The sequence below is a fragment of the Chanodichthys erythropterus genome, chromosome 21 (assembly GCF_024489055.1).
Source record: "Chanodichthys erythropterus isolate Z2021 chromosome 21, ASM2448905v1, whole genome shotgun sequence".
Classification (NCBI taxonomy): Eukaryota; Metazoa; Chordata; class Actinopteri; order Cypriniformes; family Xenocyprididae; genus Chanodichthys; species Chanodichthys erythropterus.
Genome location: NC_090241.1, coordinates 10506913 through 10526412, shown reverse-complemented (window position 1 = coordinate 10526412; position 19500 = coordinate 10506913). Strand labels below are relative to the sequence as shown.

The following is a 19500-nucleotide window of genomic DNA, read 5'->3' as shown; positions in this document are numbered from 1 at the left end:
TGTCATTAAGATTCTCTTGTACTCACCTGCAAGACTGCATTTATTTGATCAAAAATAAAATGTTAGATTTGAATGTATTTTAAAATGTAATTTATTCCTGTGATGGCACAGCTGATTTTTCAGGATCATTACTCCAGTCTTCAGTGTCACATGATCCTTCAGAAATAATTTCTTGTTATTTCTTATCATTATCAATAGTGAAAACAGTTTTTGCTGCTTGTGGAAACCATGATGCATTTTTTCAGAATTCTTTTGTGAATAGAACTCACTTTTGATTAATTGAATACGTCCTTGCTGAGTGAAATTATTAATTTCTTTCAAACAAATCTAACCCCAAACATTTGAAAAGCAGTGTATGTAGCTTGACATCTCAAAAAAAAGAGAGATTCAGCAATGTTCTGCACAGAATCTACTCCTACTGAATATTGTGAAAGGCCTTCAAGTCCTAAATCATGTCTGTTTATGAAATATTTTGGATAATTTCAGAGTATTCTCAATGCTGTTTAACATTTCAAATTATAAATAGAAAATAGAACCTGTAAAAAAACAAATTCATTGTGCGCATTCCAAGTGGGCCAACCAAGGACATGTTTTGTACAATGTATGCTCAGTTAGCAGCCTTTCAATGTGTGTTAACACTGCACTGCTGAACTGCAGGTGTACCAGGAAGTGACTACATCAATGGCAACTATATTGACGGCTACCGCAAGCAGAACGCCTACATTGCCACTCAAGGTCCTTTGCCTGAGACGCTCAGTGACTTCTGGAGGATGGTGTGGGAGCAGAGGACCAACACTATAGTCATGATGACCAGACTTGAGGAGAAGAGCAGGGTGAGATTTCACTCGTGAACTCGTGTTGTCTGGTTCCTGCCCAAGAGTGAGAGAAATGCTGGTGTTTTGTGATGGCGAGAGATGCAGATGGCATGTGAATTGTTCTCAAGGTTTTTCAGAAGACAGTATTGGGCTTTAGATGGAAATAAATAAACTTTCTATAGAGAAAATTTTTTAAAGTAGGAACTTATAGCAACTATTAATCACAATAATGACTATATATATATATATATATATATATAATATATATATATATATATATATATATATATATATATATATATATATATATATATATATATATATATATATATATATACATATGAACATTTTTTATTTATTCTACAGACTACTGACCACATTTCTTCCAAATTTCAAATAAAAATATTGTCATTTAGAGCATTTATTTGCAGAAAACTGGTCAAAATAACAGAAAATTACTTTATGCCACTCCTAGTGAAAAAATTCAAGCAGCTTGACTTTATTTAATGGCTGGTGACCCTCTTGCTTACATTTCCAGAGGTTTTTAGTGGGGATCAGGACTGGAGGTTGTGATGGCCATGACAGGGTCTTGATCTGGTGGTCCTCCATCCACACATTGATTGGCCTGGCTGTGTGGTTTGGAGCATTGTCCTGCAGGAAAAAAAACAACAATCCTTCGAGTTGGGAAACATTGTCAGAGCAGAAGGAAGCATGCTTTCTTTCAGGATAACCTTGTATGTGGCTTGAGTCACACATCCTTCACAAAGAGAGATCTTCCTGATTCTGATCTTCTTTGATGAGTCCAGTTTTTAGCTTTGTCCAACACCTGGTCATCTAATGGTTAGACCTGGAAAGGCTTACAACCCACAGTCTCCCATACCCACTGGTGGTTTTTCAGTAAGGCTAGAATCGGGCAATACGTCTTTGCGAAGGATGCATAACTCAAGCCATGTTCAAGATTATCCTGAAAGAAAACATGCTTCCTTCTGCTCTGACAATGTTCCCCAACCTGGAATTGTCATCATTTGTTCATCCTCATGTTGCTCCAAATCTGTATGACTTTTTTCTGCTGGGGAACACAATAGAAGATATTTTGAGAAATGTCTCAGTATTTTTTTTTTTTTTTTTTTTTGGGTCTATATAATGAAAGTCCAATGTTGTTTTAAATGTCAACAATTTTCATTATACAAATAAAAAATATTTAAAAACAGAAGAATAAGAGTCAGACAGGTTTGGAATGCCATGAGGTTGAGTAAACTGTGACCGAGTCATTCTTGGGTTCCTGTCTCTTGAGGATGTCAAAAACAACCCCGTTAACACATGCAAACATGTGGCCTCTCTGAGAATGATATAGAAAAGTAAGTGACCATAAGTGTCCTCGTAGGTCTATTGAACAGGAAGTGATGTGTGTGCATGCGTGCTTGTGAGAGAGGGAGGCGTTACATGTTCCCTCACCTGCCGTGTGGCCAGATGGTCATTCTGTTTTTCCTCCACATGGTCAGTCTCAAAATACATGTACATGAATGTGATCTAATGTAAGCTTTCTATTGGAATTATGTACCTCATGTTTTGCCATTTTTAATATAATCTGCAATATAATATCAATTGATTAAGTTCACTGAAATTTAGTTCCATACAATGTTAAATATACATTTTATATCTATATATATATATTTATGTATTTATTTATTTATATATATATTTATGTATTTATTTATTTATATATATATATATATATATATATATATATATATATATATATATATATATATATATATATATATATATATATGGTTCCATTCATTTATGTAAGTGAGGATAGCTAAATAAAGTAAACTGTGACATATTATACCAAACATTCTTCATACAGTGGAGTACCAGTAAAATTGATAAAACTTTGGAACCAAAAATTATTCAGACACTTTGACTTGACCATGTTTTGCTTAAGTATTATCTGACATAATTAAGATTATTATTTTCTGACAGTTTAACTCTGAGATCTTGTCATATTTTATTACCATACCAACTATAGTGAAGAACCTGTATTAAATTTTGGTTTAACTGTATATATATATATATATATATATATATATATATATATATATATATATATATAGATATATATACTTCACAAACATACATGATTTCAGTCTAGAATAAATGCTAGGACAGACCAAAATTTTAAGAGAATATAATGATTGAATTGGGGAAAAATAAGCCTTGGTATTATGTGCTGTCAATAACAGACTTGTCCTACTCTATGTAGAAAATGAATGTGATTGTACGTCCGGAAACCTCCTGCTGTGCTCTGTTATACTTTAATGTGCATCCCGAAACATAACAGGATTGTATTCATTTCACAATATGAAATGGCTTTATTACCTTCTAAACTCTCTTAAGGTTTGAAGAAGGAGATATCAGAGACGTCCTCAACAAAGAAAATGAAATATGACATTCTTTTTAAAATTGCTAAAAGTTTTATGGGGGGTTGTGTTTGTCAGCATTTTTTATTAATTAGCTTGAATAAGTGCACAGATTGTACCTGTACTTTGTTTAGGATGAACAGCAGTGTTTACCGAAGCCCAGATGGGTCACGCTAATGCATCTCAACCCCAGCCATACCGGTCATTACTAACACAGCCCTCTGTGCTCGATGTGCGTGTGCATGCACACAGTATGTGACCCGTGTGCGTTATCAGAGCCTGAGGTTCAGCCACAGTTCTGGACACTCTGTGGTGCGTGATGCCCCCATCTGCCCAAGCAGTGCCAGAGAGAGATCCTCAGGCCACACAGCCCTGCATTAGCTTCAGCTGTCCTCCTCTCACCCGTCTGCTGTGGTCTTTAAAGCAGAAGCACAGTGTGAGTCCTTGTGTGATGCCTGTGTGTGTTTGTGATTGTAGGTGAAGTGCGATCAGTACTGGCCGAGCCGTGGAACAGAAACATACGGCATGATTCAAGTGTCCATGTTGGATACAGTGGAACTGGCCACCTACAGCGTCAGAACCTTCGCTCTCTATAAGGTCTGTTTGTGTTTATAGATAATTAATCATTTCTTTTGTTGTTGTTTTTTTACCACTTTTTGATTTTTTTTTTTCAAGTGATAAATAATTTGAAAACTATATACTCAAAATAACTAGTTTTAGATGTTCATTTTGATTTAAATTTGAAGCACAGTTAGATACGCTGCATTAACACAAATGAATGAAACTTTTCTGCTCATTAATTCTAGAAAGGTCTTTCTGTAATGTGGAGGCGTCACACAGCAGAACTGAATAAATGAACCTGGAAATAGTTCTACAAAAACATCCAAATTTAATTAGTAGTATTAGACTAAACTCCCTCTTGGTAACTTAGAGTCTGCTAGGGTAAACCATTTTCAAAAGATTTCCCAAATAGAAAAAGATTTTATGACAAATTGTATAGGCTTTAAGACTTGTATAAAGATTAAAAATTACTGTATTATATTAACTTTATTAACATTGTTCATTTTTAATAGGTTTCTCGTTTTCACAGTTTATGATGAAGCAAGTCACACCACAAGGCATTTTACCCATAGGCATTGAGGATTGCTGTAAATGTTTACTTTGGTCAAATTGCGCACTTTTGTAACATTTCCCCCTTTTTTCCCCCCATATAAATCCACTTGTACTGTCAGTCAATGTTTCCTGGAGAAGAAATCAGGTGTAACTTAGTTTGCCATGACCAATTTTGTGCCATCCCTCAGATCCTTACTATTAAACAAGCTGATTTGCATCTACAACGTTAAGACCTGTTTTAATTGGCTAACCTCCATGTACTAGCATAGTTCATCAGAACAGGCCAGATGAATACTAAATAGGTGCTGATATGAAAATGTAGGCAGTCATTAATTAATTAATTAGTTAATTAAATATATAAAAGTTAATTAACACACACACACACACACACACACATATATATATATATATATATATATATATATATATATAATATATATATATATATTATAAATGAAAATAATATACTGATAATATGCTGAAAAAATATACAAACATACTGTTTTATTTAAACAGCAAGTAAAATCCTTTTTCATCAAATGTCTCCTTGAATCTGTTCCAAAAGAATGGATCCAGTGAGAAACGGGAAGTTCGGCAGTTCCAGTTCATGGCCTGGCCGGATCACGGTGTTCCCGAATACCCTACACCAATTTTAGCCTTTCTACGCAGGGTCAAGGCCTGCAACCCACCTGATGCAGGACCCATGGTGGTTCACTGCAGGTAGACTATGATCTCCGCTCACATATCTTTAAGTGTGCACGTGCATCTGTGAATTCAGTCTAAATATGATATTTCCCTGTTTTTCCATGGAAGCGCTGGCGTGGGTCGGACAGGCTGTTTTATCGTAATAGAGGCCATGCTTGAGCGGATGAAGCACGAGCAGTCGGTAGATATCTACGGTCACGTGACCTGCATGCGCGCTCAGAGGAACTACATGGTGCAGACGGAAGATCAGTATATCTTCATCCACGAGGCCCTGCTGGAGGCCGCCACCTGTGGGAACACGGAGGTCCCTGCGCGGAGCCTGTACACACATATCCAGAAACTCACTCAGGTGACGCCTGGAGACACCGTCACCGCCATGGAACTGGAGTTTAAGGTCAGAAACACACATGGACACACATATTCTCATACATCTCCCTAACCTGGCATGACACAACAGGGTTCCAGTGTCAGTTCTTCTCTCTTCACTGAAAGCAAAACACTGCATGAAGGCACAAAATCACCGCCAGTCATAACGGATTTGATGTTTAGGATACAGCTCTATGGAACTTAATTTTGGTTCAATGCCTTGTGAAGCTAAGTGCAGTAAGTTTAAACTTAAAAGGTTAGTTGATCCAAAAATTAAAATTCTGTTATTAATTACTCACCCTCATGTCATTCCACACCCGTAAGACCTTTGTTCACCTTTGGAACACAAATTACGATATTTTTGATGAAATCCGATGGCTCAGTGAGGCCTCCATTGCCAGCAATGCAATTAACACTTTCATTACCCAGAAAGCTACTAAATACGTATTTTAAAAAAGTTCATATGACTACAGTGGTTCAACTTTAATGTTATGAAGCGACAAGAATACTTTTTATGCACCAAAAAAAAAAAAAAATAGATATTCAACAATATCTAGTGATGGCCAATTTCAAAATACAGCTTCATGAAGCTTCGAAGCTTTACAAATCTTTTGTTTCGAATCAGTAGTTCAAAAATATCTTAATTTGTGTTCTGAAGATGAATGTAGGTCTTACGGTGGAACGACATGAGGTTGATTAATTAATGACAGAATTTTGGGGTGAACTTACCCTTTAAGTGTTAAAATTACTAACTGGAAATAAAAACTAAAACTGAAAATAAGAACTGAAATAATAATAAAAAAAAATAGTAATGTTTAAAATTACAAAAGCTCATAACAAAATAACAAAAAAATGTAACTAAAATTTCAAAAGAGAACTGAAAATATAAAAATAAATGCTAATTAAAAATATTAAACATTATAATAGTACATACATAATACTAAAATAACACTAATTGGGAATCAAAAGCAAGTTTTATTCAAAAACATTTCTGATTTTGTTAACGGAAAAGGAATAATGACGAAGAATATAAAAGTGAATTGGTAAAATTCATGTCTAATGGTAATGCATTTTCAGCATTGGCGTTGCATTGGAACGTCAACAAAAAAACCCCACTGTAGTTAGAGAAAAGCCATGCACATTGAAATTCTTTGCAGAAACATCCTTACCAAAGCAAAGGTGCATGTTTTAATTACTCAAATAATGCATTCGGAGCTGATGGAGAAGCTGACAGCCTGTATCTGTGACTGGTGAGAGTTATAGCTGCTGCATGCATTGCTGCAAAAACTCCTGCACGTCTGGGCTTTAACATAAAACAGCTGTCCTCAGTGATGCTTCACAGCCCAAATGATGAGACTCAGAGACGTTTTACTTGCAGGATCATTATAGATGCATCGAGGATGTAATCAGGTTTTAAATTCTTGATGTTGTGAAGAATCACATGATCCATAAGGGCTACTGCAGTGGGAGCTTTGTGCAGACACATTTAGCTTTCCCTGCACTACATGAATGACTTTAATGGGCTGTTTTTTTTTCCCCATGATGCTTCCTGGTGACATGCTGAGATTCAAAGAGCATGTATCATTTGAAGTTTAAGAACAAAGCCGCTCAAAACATTCATTCTCTTCCAAAGAAAGACGTCAAATGTTGACAGTGGAAAACTGCTTTTGAGTTCAAATCATTTCTGTTGTAATCGACATTAGTCCACAAAAACTTGATCTTAACTTCTAAACCCAGAGCACTCCTTTGTTTTGTATTAACCAATGCTGATTCTTATATCTAAAACAGATTATAACACATTATAATGATGCCAAATAAGATGTTCGGGGTCAATTTATTTAATTTTTTTGAAAGTCTTTTATGCTCACCAAGGCTGCATTTATTTTAGGGCTGCCCTCGACTAGAGATTTTTTTGGTCGACTACTAGTCGTTCATTTTAAGAGATTAGTCGACTAATTGCACGTTTATTAATAAACCATATAAATATAAATCATAATAAAGAGCCTTTTTTGTCTAATCAGCATTCAAGTGCACACATAAAGCTTGCCACATCGCACCTGCAGAATGATTATGAATGCGTCTGGGAAAAACAGTAAGGAGATTGCTCTAACATTGTAATAATTAATTGATCAACTAGAGTTTTCTGTATTTTCAGCTGCAGTGTTGAAGTTGACGATGGTGACTCATCATCTCCGCAGTAGTGGACGTGCCTATATGCACATTTCACACATAAACTGAGAATATTTGTTTTCCACTTGAATTGGTTCATTTAAGAGTAAACATTTCACTTTCTATAGATATAATTTTTCATGTCTGTGAGGCAAGTTTACATGGAGTTTTGATTCTTTCTTTTTTTCCTTTTTTTTCGGTGTGCTCAAGTTTACAGAAAGAGACGGCAGAAATCGCACTCAGTTTGCTTCCATTATTTTACAAAAGCATAACATTTTGTTGTTATCGCGACTGCACACAAATAAAAGACTCTTCATAGATTCAAAAGATATATTACTCTTATCTTTATGACCAAAATTGTATTTTACGTGCAAGTGATCGCACCGGCACCTCCATGTTAGCTGTTATGCAGTAAGTGCGCTACTATTCAGCTTTCACACTCCACTCAAACACTTGGAATAGCCCACATTTTTTTAGGTTAACGTTAAAGTGAGCGGCCATGTAAAGTTGCTACTACTTGCATGTTTCAGGTCGATGAATGATTGGATGAGCGTTTGGATGTCCTGCTCGATGTACTGTAATTACCACTCAGACGATCGGTCCATCACAGACTGCGTGACTTCGCCACTAACTGTGGATTTTTTTTCTGTGACTAATAAAATTTGGTTGACTAAGCAAGAAATCATTCTGATTTGCTGCTCAAGAAACATTTCTGATTATTATCAATGTTGAAATCAGTTGTGCTGATTCATTTTTTTTTAATGTTTTTAATTAATAGAAAGTTCAATAGAACAGCATTTATTTGAAATAAATATATTTTGTAACATTATAAATGTCTTTACTGTTACTTTTGGTCATTTGAATGCATTCCTCCAAAAAAGTACCCTCCCCAAACATTTAAACAGTAGTGTGTTTCTGTCTATTTCACAATTTCAGAGAAATACAAATGTGTTCTGTGTCTTTTCTCACTGCAGAAACTGGCCAACTCTAAAGCACACACCTCCAGATTCATCAGCGCTAGTCTGCCATGCAACAAATTCAAGAACCGACTGGTCAACATCATGCCCTTCGAGTCCAGCCGTGTGTGTCTGCAGCCAATCAGAGGGGTGGAGGGGTCCGACTACATTAACGCCAGCTTCATCGATGGATACAGGTACATGTGTGTGAGAATCAGGGTTGTTCAATTACAATTCAGTAAATTCCTCTTCCCGTCATTTTTAAATTTAAACTCATTTCAAAGTCATTTCATTGTTAACTCAAGCTCACACTCCTGAATTGAAAGTGAGACAGATCTTGAATTCAGAATTTTGCCCAAAGTCATGAACAGAGATCTGAGAACCAATTGAGAGCAACTCAGGCTCTGGAGAAGTCAGATAAAACATGGTGTGTTCTTCTGAAGCGATGCTGCTTCCATGAACGGCAGCGAGTCTCTCCGTCACTGTCCACCGTCTCTTTGACTCTTGCTGGATGTGACAGTACAGAGTCATGGCCCATCTAGGAAGTCTGCGTCTGCATGTCTACAGCTTTTGTGCTGCTAGTTGTCAGGACAAATTGTTCTTATTGGCAGGACTGTCCATAACTGGAGCGCTATCAGCACTGGGGAATCAGCACGGCCCTGCGGCCACGAGCTGACAGGTGATGAACACAGTTCAGCGAACAAATAAAAGGATTATCCGTCATGAGGAGTCCAGTCTCCATGCAGCGCTCAATCTATCACAGACACACACACACACACACACACACACACAGATAAACGTTCAGCAGACTGCAGTGAGTTTGAGTCCAGCCCACTACTGAGACAGAGTTAAAGGAATAATTCCCAGGGGTTCTGTATAAGGTGTTCTATATTTATATGGATTTCAGTATTTTCCAACCTAAATTATGACCCACGTGAATTGCGAAGAAATTATTGTAAATTCTTGAAAAGTATTCTGTAAAATAAAATTATTAATATTAATAATAAGAAGAAATTGTCTTTTATTTTACAGTGCAGTTTTATTACTGCACTAGTAATATGTTCATTGATTTAATTTTTATAATTTAAATAATAATACAGTTAATAATAATATAATTAAATAATAATAAAATTATTATTATTAGTCATTAAAAGTGGGGGTGGGGGGCATGTTTTCCTTCTTTTTTTTTTTGGTCTTTACCTGATCTCATGGTTTTGTCATCATTTACTCATCCTCATGCCAGCTCATGTATTACTTTTTCTTTATTCTATGGAACAAAAAATTAAATGTTTAGCAGAATGATGACAATGCTAATTACACAGTTTAGCACTCATACAAGTACGACTACAGAATGCTGCAGCTGACCAAACAATGAAGTATTCCAGAGAGTGTAATAATAGTATACATACTAAACACATGCTTATTTTTTAAGCAATAAATAGGCATATTATTTCTTCTTGCAGTACAGTCTGCTCAGTGGATTGTGCAGTAAAAATACTTAATTGAAGAGTTTCCTGTAAATGAAATACTGGCAAAGTGGATATTAAAATTGCATTACCTAAGATAGTACAACCTACTCAATGTACCGTACTACAGTCTTATATGCGTCATATAAAATATGTGTGACTATAGTCCTTGGGATGCATTGATTAATTGCAAGCAAATGTTTGCAGCAAATATCAATGCTCAATAGGAATAATCCTTTAATAACCAAATCAATAATTAAGAATCAAATGTGAAATACTTCCTTTGCTGCTGAGGGGTCATTTGAGGTGGAGGGATGGAGGTGTGTCAAGAATCTGGGCTCATTATTGGCCCTTAATCAAATTAACGGCCAATCAAAGAACTCCCACTGCATCTGCCGCCATACAGAAGTGTAAACAATGTAATTGGCAGTAATCTCGTTTGTAATGAAGGACAGAGGGAGAAGGGCTTTCACATGCTTTTAGCTTGATGAGTGTGTGTGTGTGTTTGTGTAATGGGTGGGGGGGCAGCAATTTCGCTTCCTGTCATTTAGTGAACAAACGAGGCTCTATCACACCTGTGTGTGTGTGTGTGTGTGTGTGTGTGTGTGTGTGTGTGTGTGTGTGTGTGTGTGTGTGTGGATCACGGCTCCCTCTTTCTCTGTCTCTCTCTCAGCCCTGAAGAGGCTTCCCTCCAGCATATGGTTACATACATGTGGTTTTCTCCCAGCATTCCCTATGTGAAGACAACGCGTCTCTCATTCAGTGATTTCTAGTGACCAAAACGAACTGATGTCAGCGAGAATCCGCAACTGTGATCAATGTGGGCGTGTCTAGCGATGCTACATTATATGCAAATGAGCAGTGATGTAATGCGCCAACTAATGGGAGTAAAGACAGTGGATCGTTGTAAGATACTGTAGTCCAGTGTCAGCAAGACAGAGAAGTTCATGTTACTGTGAGCGATTTCACTGTTCTTTATTACTTGTTTTTCCCACATTGATATATGATTTTTATGTAAGATATATCCACAATGATATCACCTCACTGTGATTTAAAAGTAGATCAAAAAGTTCATCAAGACAAACTTTAAGAAAGCCTGGACAAAAGTTTTAAGTAGTTGTAAATGCTTGAAGATCAGACAGACAGACAGAAAAACATGAACGATAAATAGATATTCTTGGTGGTTACTAGGTTGTTTCTTGGGTTTTGCTATGTGGTTGGTATAGGGTGTTCTAATGGTTGCAGTGTGGTTGCCAGGGTATTCTGGGTGGTTGCCAGGATGTTGCAAGACAGTTGCAAGATTGACTTCTCAATCCAACATATTTATGTATGTAAAACTGTGTCAATATTCTGTGTCAGTTTGATTCAGGCCTTAATGGTTTGTTGCTTAGGTGTTACTATGCAGTTGCTAGGGTGTTTGTTGCTTGGGTGTTGCTATTCAGTTGCTAGGGTGTTCTGGGTGGTTGCTATGGTGTTGTTATGTGTTTGCTAAGGTATGTTGTGTAGTTGCTATGCAATTGCTAGGGTGTTCTGGGTGCTTGCTAGGTTGGTCATTGCTATGTGGTTTCAGGGTATCTACAGGTTTCATCAAATCTATATATATATATATATATATATATATATATATATATATATATATATATATATATATATATATATATATATATATATATATATTATAAATATATATATATATATTATAAATATATATATATATATTATAATATATATATATATATATATATATATATATATATATATATATATATATATATATATATATATATATATATATATATATAAATTTATTCTGAAACAATATCCTCTCAGAATATTCCAGCTTTGACATATATAAATCTGCATATTTGTGCAGCAGTACCGGGGGTCTTGGAAGATACATAAGGTTTCAACAAGTCGCTATATTTGTCACAGTGCGCTTTCTTGGACAAAAGTCGCTAACAGTGATGCAGCCTTCTGTTTCCAGGTCCAAGCCGGTAAACCGCTATCAAAAACGGTGTTACAGCAATGTACATATTTTGCAACAGCAAATCAGTTATTAATTATGAAGGCAATATTCAATATAAACTGGTAGTATTATTTTTCTTCAGATCTATCTAAAAAATTGAATGCCTGTAGGAATAAAATTTAATGCTTTTTAATGCCATTTAAGGCCTTAATTTTCGCAAAATCCATTTAATGAATTTTAATGCTTATAAAATGCCCCGTGGATACCCTGGGTTTGCAAGGTATTCTGGGTGGTTGCTAGGTTGTGTTAGGTGGTTGCTAAGAGGTTGCTAGGGTGTTGCTATGTGGTTACTAGGGTATTCTTGGTTGTATATAGGTTGTTTCTTGGGTGTTGCTGTGTGGTTGGTATGGAGTTCTGGTGGTTGCAATGTGGTTGCCAGGGTATTCTGGGTGGTTGTTAGGGGGTTGCTAAGGTGTACTGGGTGGTTGCAAGATCATTTTTATGTATGTAAAACCATGTCAGTATTCCTTGTGAGTTTGATTCAGGCTTTGATCATCTAGTTGATGAAATGATGCATTATACATCTACTGCAAGGTATACAAACACCTTCCCCTCTAGAATATGTAGAGTAAAAAAAAAGAAAGAAGACATTTTACCACCAATATGCCCAGTAATTCAGCAGCAGGAACACTCACTATGACCAGCAGTACAGCCACTCAGAGACCTGCGGTGATAAAATCACTGTGTGAGAAAAAGGCTGCAGAAGGTGGATTAGATATTTCCTCCACTTGTTCAAGCACAGCAGAGATGCATTTGCTCAGTTTATCTCAAAAAAACCTTTAGCAGAGACCCAGGGATCTCACAGCAGGACATCTAAATGAGCTCTGGAAGCATCCGCTAGCATCCCCACGCTGCCGAACGTGACACAGTTTGAGTGATCTGGAGCTCTGCTGCCTTCAAAACACAATCACGTCTCTCTCTGCCTGTCTTCTACATCCAGTATCTTTCTCACCTGTCTCACACTCTCTCATTCGTACTCTGTTCATTGTTTCCTCTCTCTCGCTGCAACTTTATCTCATCCTCTGTCTGTCTTTTCTGATCACAGTCACAGAGCCGCAGCGCCTCCTGCTGTTAGATTAGAGGAATCACTCCTCCCTCAATCTAGTCAATACAGGAGCTGTATAATGCATGGAGAGAGCTGTTTGTTAGCTTTCTGTGTTGATTCTTGTGTTTTTAAACTGCATCTTCATGTGTTGTTCCTGCAGGCAGCAGAAGGCGTATATCGCCACACAAGGTCCATTGTCTGAAACCACAGAGGACTTCTGGAGGATGCTATGGGAGCATAACTCCACTATCGTGGTGATGCTGACGAAGCTCAGAGAGATGGGACGGGTGAGTTGTGACAGATTCTCACATTCCTGCACACATCAATGAACCAACTCAATGTGAGGTGCTCTTTGCAGCCCATTTTACTTCTGTGATGTGATTCAGAGTGAAACAAGATATTCAGCAAGGCACTTGACTGAATCCATTGGGAATTGATTGGGTTGTGAAAAGGGCCTCAATTTTGATGTCCTGTCGACTTTAAGGCAGGGCTGTTATCATTAACTAAAACTGAAACTAAAACCATGAAAACATTTAAATATATATATATATATATATATATATATATATATATATATATATATATATATATAACTTGAAGTACTAAAATAAACTAAATAAACAAACTAAAACTTACTAAAAAACTATGTACTGTAGATGTAAAAAAAAAAAATGATAGTATTCAAAACATTAACAAAAACTAGAATAGTACTAAGATAACACTGCTTTAAGGCACTCAAAACAACTCAATTAATTTACATAGTGTCAAAGACTTTCATCTGATTTTTGCCTACATTTTAACCTCTGATTCTGTGACACCTTGCAACACTTTAGCATTTTAGCAGCAATACGTGAAGTTTATTGAAATATGAATAGGTAGTTATTCAGGAAGTAGCTTGGTATGTGTGTTATTGTGCGTTAGTCTTATTCATGGTCATGGAAAATATGTGTATGTGCAGCTTCAGTTAGCAAAAGATTTACATGAATCTGTTTTCTTATTCATTTAACAGTCCCATCAGAATTTTTTTTTTCTGTCTAATTTTGCATCCCAAAATGACTAAATTTGCTGCAGCTTTTCTCAGAAATTGCTGTGATATTTGCAACATTTTTTGTGTTGTTTTGCAATAAAAAGCTAACAATAATCATTATGTATGCTACTAGTATTGGTGACAGTAAAAGTACAGCTACTGTAAAATATTTTGTACCTAATTACTGAAATCAGTTATGGTCCGGTAGTTAAACAACCCTCACAGGTTAATGTTTTTGTGGAAAAATTGTGAAAATATGCAAAAATTCAAGCTGCCACAAATAGAGTGGGAATCTATTATATTTGCATTAATTCTTGCAATTGTAAGATTGCAAAATCCTCTGGAGGGACTAATTTAAGTGTAGCAGATAATAACAACAACAAAATAAACATGCAATGTGGATGTTCATTTGAGGAAAAGCTGAATACTTTGCTGCAATTAATAATAAAAAAAAAATACTGTTATTCTTGAATGACTAATGAAATGGTAATGATGCTGGAAATCAGCTAGTTGTATGCTGGCCTCAGGCTGTCGTTATGTGCATTACATCAAAGCGACAAAAGGCAAGAAATGTAAAAATTAAAAAATGAACCAAAAAAAAAAGCTTTGGGGTTTGGACAAAGCAATTATATGTGAACCGCTCTCATAACCGTGTGTGTTCTGCTCCACAGGAGAAGTGTCATCAGTACTGGCCTGCAGAGAGATCTGCGCGCTACCAGTACTTCGTCGTGGATCCCATGGCTGAATACAACATGCCGCAGTACATCTTACGGGAGTTTAAAGTCACAGATGCCAGGGTAAGTTAAGCAAATGTGACCGCATGACTTCGCACGTGCTGTGTCTTTAAAATACACTCTTACAACTCTCTCTCTCTCTCAGGATGGCCAGTCTAGGACGATCCGCCAGTTTCAGTTCACCGATTGGCCAGAACAAGGTGTGCCAAAGACAGGAGAGGGCTTTATTGATTTCATTGGCCAAGTCCACAAAACCAAGGAGCAGTTTGGACAGGATGGACCAATTACTGTTCACTGCAGGTGAGAAGCAGTATAATCGAGCGCAGTAGAGCATGCAATGTGTGTGTTTGTACTTTGTAGTAGTGCTGGATGATAAATGAAATATTCAAATATAAAGTAATATCCAAAATGTTGTAAATCTAAGTCAAAACTTTACAGGATGTATCTAAGAACTTACTTTGTATCTGTACAGGGGTCAATAAGATTTTTTCGTTTTGAAAGAAATTAATACTTTATTCAGCAAGGATGCATTAAAGGGATAGTTCACGCAAAAATGAAAATTATCCCATGATTTACTCACCTTCAAGCCATCCTAGGTGTATATCTGTATATCTTCCTAGGATGTAGGAGTATTGTAAGCTTAGACGGACTGATTAGGGCTATGCAACAAATGTAAGCTCCTCTTCTCTTTTATCGAAATCCTCCAACATTTCTCTTTAAAAATTATCGTTGTAGACTTATAATCCATGACCAGTGATTGGTTTTGCTCTATCCCCTGCGCCTCTGCGTTCATCATTACGTTGTGCTTCAGGTCGAAGGACACTCTTCCCCTGCAAAACAACTTGCGCATTCTGCTTACGGTCGTCTGCCGGAAGCTAGTTATTTGAGTTATTTATAAAGTTTTAAAAATGGATATTTTTCTTACAAAAACACATCGCTTCAGAAGCCCTTTACTAAACCACTGGAGTAGTATGGATTATTTTTGACTTCAAAATGCGGCCCCCCCCATTCACAACCATTATAAATCTTAGAGGACTAAGGATATGTTTAAATATATCTCCGATTGTGTTCATCTGAAAGAAGAAAGTCATATACACCTAGGATGGCTTGAGGGTGAGTAAATCATGGGATAATTTTCATTTTTGAAATCCCATCATATCCCTTTAAATTGATGACAGTAAAAGCATAATGTTACAAAAGATTTCTATTTCCACAAAAATATTTTCAACATTGATAATAATCAGTAACAGCAAATCAGCATACTGACAATCTTACTGACCCCAAACCTTTGAACAGTAGATGTTGTATATGTGTGCTGAACTGCTGTCTCTCTCTCTCTCTATCTCAGTGCTGGTGTCGGCAGAACAGGAGTCTTCATCACTTTAAGTATTGTTTTGGAGCGAATGAGGTATGAAGGGGTGGTGGACATGTTCCAGACCATAAAAACGCTCCGCACGCAGAGACCTGCCATGGTACAGACAGAGGTAAGCTCGAATAAACCTCACACTCTCTAAAGGAATAGTTTAACTGAAAATGTAAAAATTCTCATGTTGCTGCAAATCATGAGGAATAAGGGTGAGAACATGAAGGCAGACTTTTTGTTTTTAGGTAAAGCATTAGCTCATGCTCTTCAGGGTATTTTAGTCTGTGCTGCAGACACATTCTTTTTCACATATTTGACATTGTGGCAGCACCTAACCTATCTTCACAGTCTGTCAGTAACGCTCTTGCTAAATTCGGAATCGTATACTAACATTACTATTTTTGCTATAGAAAGATATGGGGAAAATAGTAGATAGTTAAAATAGATAAAATAGATGGTTTAAAATAGATAGTTTCTGTCTCTGTGAAGCCCCTCCTTCCCAAAAGCACAATGTGCTCTGATTGGTCGGCTGGAAGAGTGTGTTGTGATTGGTCAGCTGCTTCGAGCATTTCAAGTGTCCCGCCCCTTACCATAACCGAAAGTTTCAAAACACTACTATCTATCTCAACCAGGCCCCGCCCCTTTATTTTGCATATGCTTTGGGCAGGAATTATTTAAATGAGGAATATTGTGATGTGTTCATTCCCAGAAGTAAACTCAAGACTACAATGGAGGCGTTTAAGGGAGTTCAGAAACAGTGCACACGCATATAGAGAATTTTGGTGTGACTTTGTGTTTTGTAAATTTTTCATGCTCAAACAGCAACATTACACACTAAAGAAACGTATGTACGAATGTACATGTAAAAAAGCATAACAGGACCCCTTTAACGGTGTGTATCCCACCTGTACAGGACCAGTACCAGCTGTGCTACAGAGCAGCTCTGGAGTACCTGGGCAGCTTCGATCACTATGCAACGTAACCACTCCCAGAATGCCTCAGAACGCCACCTCTGAAGAGTCGCCACTTCCTTCTGAGCCATAGTCATCCTACCTATTCAGTCACCACAGCTGGAGGGAGAAAGAGAGACTGACAAACAGACAGAGTGTAAAGGAATATCAGAAGAGAGGAAACATCACAGGTCGTCTGCAGTCCTGTTCCTCTCTTAAAACAGCAACAAAAGCTTCATTCTGGTCTCTAATGCACAGCTCCTGTCTCTGTATTACCTTACTGCTTTATTATTATGACTATTTTCATATTGATCATCATCATTGGCCATTGTTTTTTATTATTATTATTATCATTATTATTATTGTATCATCAGTATGATTGGTATATCTGCCAGAAAATACAATATTTGTATCATTTATGCTGATCATTGCATATCTAAGGGGTTTGTTTCTTATATTATTATTATTCATTTGTAATTTTTTCGTATATGTTGTTCAATTATTTTTAGCACATGTGGACATGTATTTTCACATGACCAGGTTACTAATACTGTAAGAGGAGCATTCAGAGCTGCTGATGATTTTTACTTTTTATCATTATTATATTTTAATGATCTACTTTTATTTGGTGGGAAAAGGGGAACTTTTATAAATAAAAAAAACAACCTTTTCACCTCCTGATACTTTATAAAACAGTATAATCAAATATAAAAGAGATGAAATGCTTACATCTGAGTTAGTGACCTTGATGAACCTGCTGTCGTTAAGGACACTGACTAAACTAATGAAACGAAAGACTCAACTAATGAAACACATTCAGACTCGTTCTGCTCTGAATAGCGGTAAACAGTCGTATTCTGGAAACCCTTCCATTCTAAAGGCCTATAGAGTGAAAGAAAGACAAGAAAATGGTGTTCTTGCTGCCACTGCAAAGTCCTTGTTCTATGCCCGGTCAGCTGAGGTCAAAGGTCTGCTTGTTCTGAACAGCCAGGCCTTGACTCGACAGACCTGCACACACATGTACAGCCGTCATGTACCTCCAGTAGAACCTCTGCCATCCGTCATTCGCTCAGACTAGCAGTTGAAGCGGGAAAATCTCCGGCAGAAAACAAATGACTCGCCTCACCGGCTGAGGCTGGGGATCCAAAACCTCCTGAACTCTCCACATGTGGTATTAACGGCCATCTGATCATTTCTCACTGTGGCTCGTAAAGACAAATCTCCCGTAACGTCACGACAGCATCATTGGACTGAAAATATGTGCATACTCAAGTGTTTCTTTCCTCCTATGGCCTGAGCACACAGTAAGATGAAAAATGCGGACATGGGAAGAATTCATTTGACTTTGTGTTCACATAGAGGCAAAAACGGCATTCAATCTGTTGTACAGGCAGTCTGTTTTCTATTTGTTAATAAAAAGGAGAGAAATATGTGTTAATAAAATGCTTCATTTGGTTTTGTACATGTTTATTGCGAGGCTTTGCTGTATCCTGGTTCCTTCAGCACATTTCCAGGGGAACAGATGGCTGGTCCCTCTCCAGTATGTTTGTGTCCTTGCCAGAAAGCCAGATCTCCACAGCCAAAGCTAGTCAGCCCACCGGCCATTGCAGTTTAATGTGAAGGCACGTGGACTGGATTCTGTCTGTTCTACATAATTCATTAGTTGTGGAACACCTGGAGACATTAGTCCTTCCCTGAAAACCCAGCTACCGGACAGGAAAGTTTGCTAATTGTATTAAAAACTAATTATCTCACTAATTAGGCAAAAAAGAAAAATGCCCATTTGGTCTAAGTTGTTGTTGGACAAGGTCAGAGTTGTTGTTTCCCATTGTAGATACTAATTAACAAATAATTACACCTAATTACCAGTAGACAATAATCAATGTCCTCGTTTATTGCTGGAGCATCAAAAATAATTTAATTGACTAGTTATCCAAAGGCTAAAATAGTCATTGTCATTTCAAATTTATTTTAGATATGCAAGGTGCAGTACACAGAAGTATGTTTCTTCATGCACAAGTAATATAAATTATCTACTGAATTTATATATTTGTATCTGTACAGCTCTATGAGAAGAGCGACTTTTAGAATTAATATCTATAATTCATGTAATATACGTATATATTCACATTGGCAGTATGGCTCTATAAAGATCCAGGGTGTGGTTTATACACGTTTATAGCTATATTTGTACAATATATCATATCTCAATGGTTGCATATGCATTTAACCTATATATTATGTGGGAATATAAACTAATTTAAGTTTGCATCCATATGACTCAAATAATCTATATAACATTCATATACCATATAAGCTACTCACTCATACATATGACTCTA

General features: G+C 36.7%; 1 protein-coding gene across 6 annotated transcripts in view; it reads left to right on the top strand.

The window, feature by feature from the left end:
* The window catches only part of ptprfa (protein tyrosine phosphatase receptor type Fa), a 274429-nt gene extending 255852 nt beyond the window's left edge, over positions 1 to 18577 (top strand). For all 6 annotated transcript variants that reach the window (XM_067374744.1, XM_067374747.1, XM_067374746.1 and 3 more), the window contains 10 exons: positions 658 to 833; positions 3716 to 3835; positions 4917 to 5071; positions 5165 to 5450; positions 8566 to 8744; positions 13245 to 13371; positions 14783 to 14908; positions 14991 to 15145; positions 16194 to 16329; positions 17122 to 18577. In XM_067374744.1, coding sequence (XP_067230845.1) covers positions 658 to 833; positions 3716 to 3835; positions 4917 to 5071; positions 5165 to 5450; positions 8566 to 8744; positions 13245 to 13371; positions 14783 to 14908; positions 14991 to 15145; positions 16194 to 16329; positions 17122 to 17190 — 1529 coding nt within the window. In that variant the 3' untranslated portion in view covers positions 17191 to 18577. The remainder of the gene's footprint in view (positions 1 to 657; positions 834 to 3715; positions 3836 to 4916; positions 5072 to 5164; positions 5451 to 8565; positions 8745 to 13244; positions 13372 to 14782; positions 14909 to 14990; positions 15146 to 16193; positions 16330 to 17121) is intronic.
* The last annotated feature ends 923 nt before the right edge of the window (positions 18578 to 19500 follow it).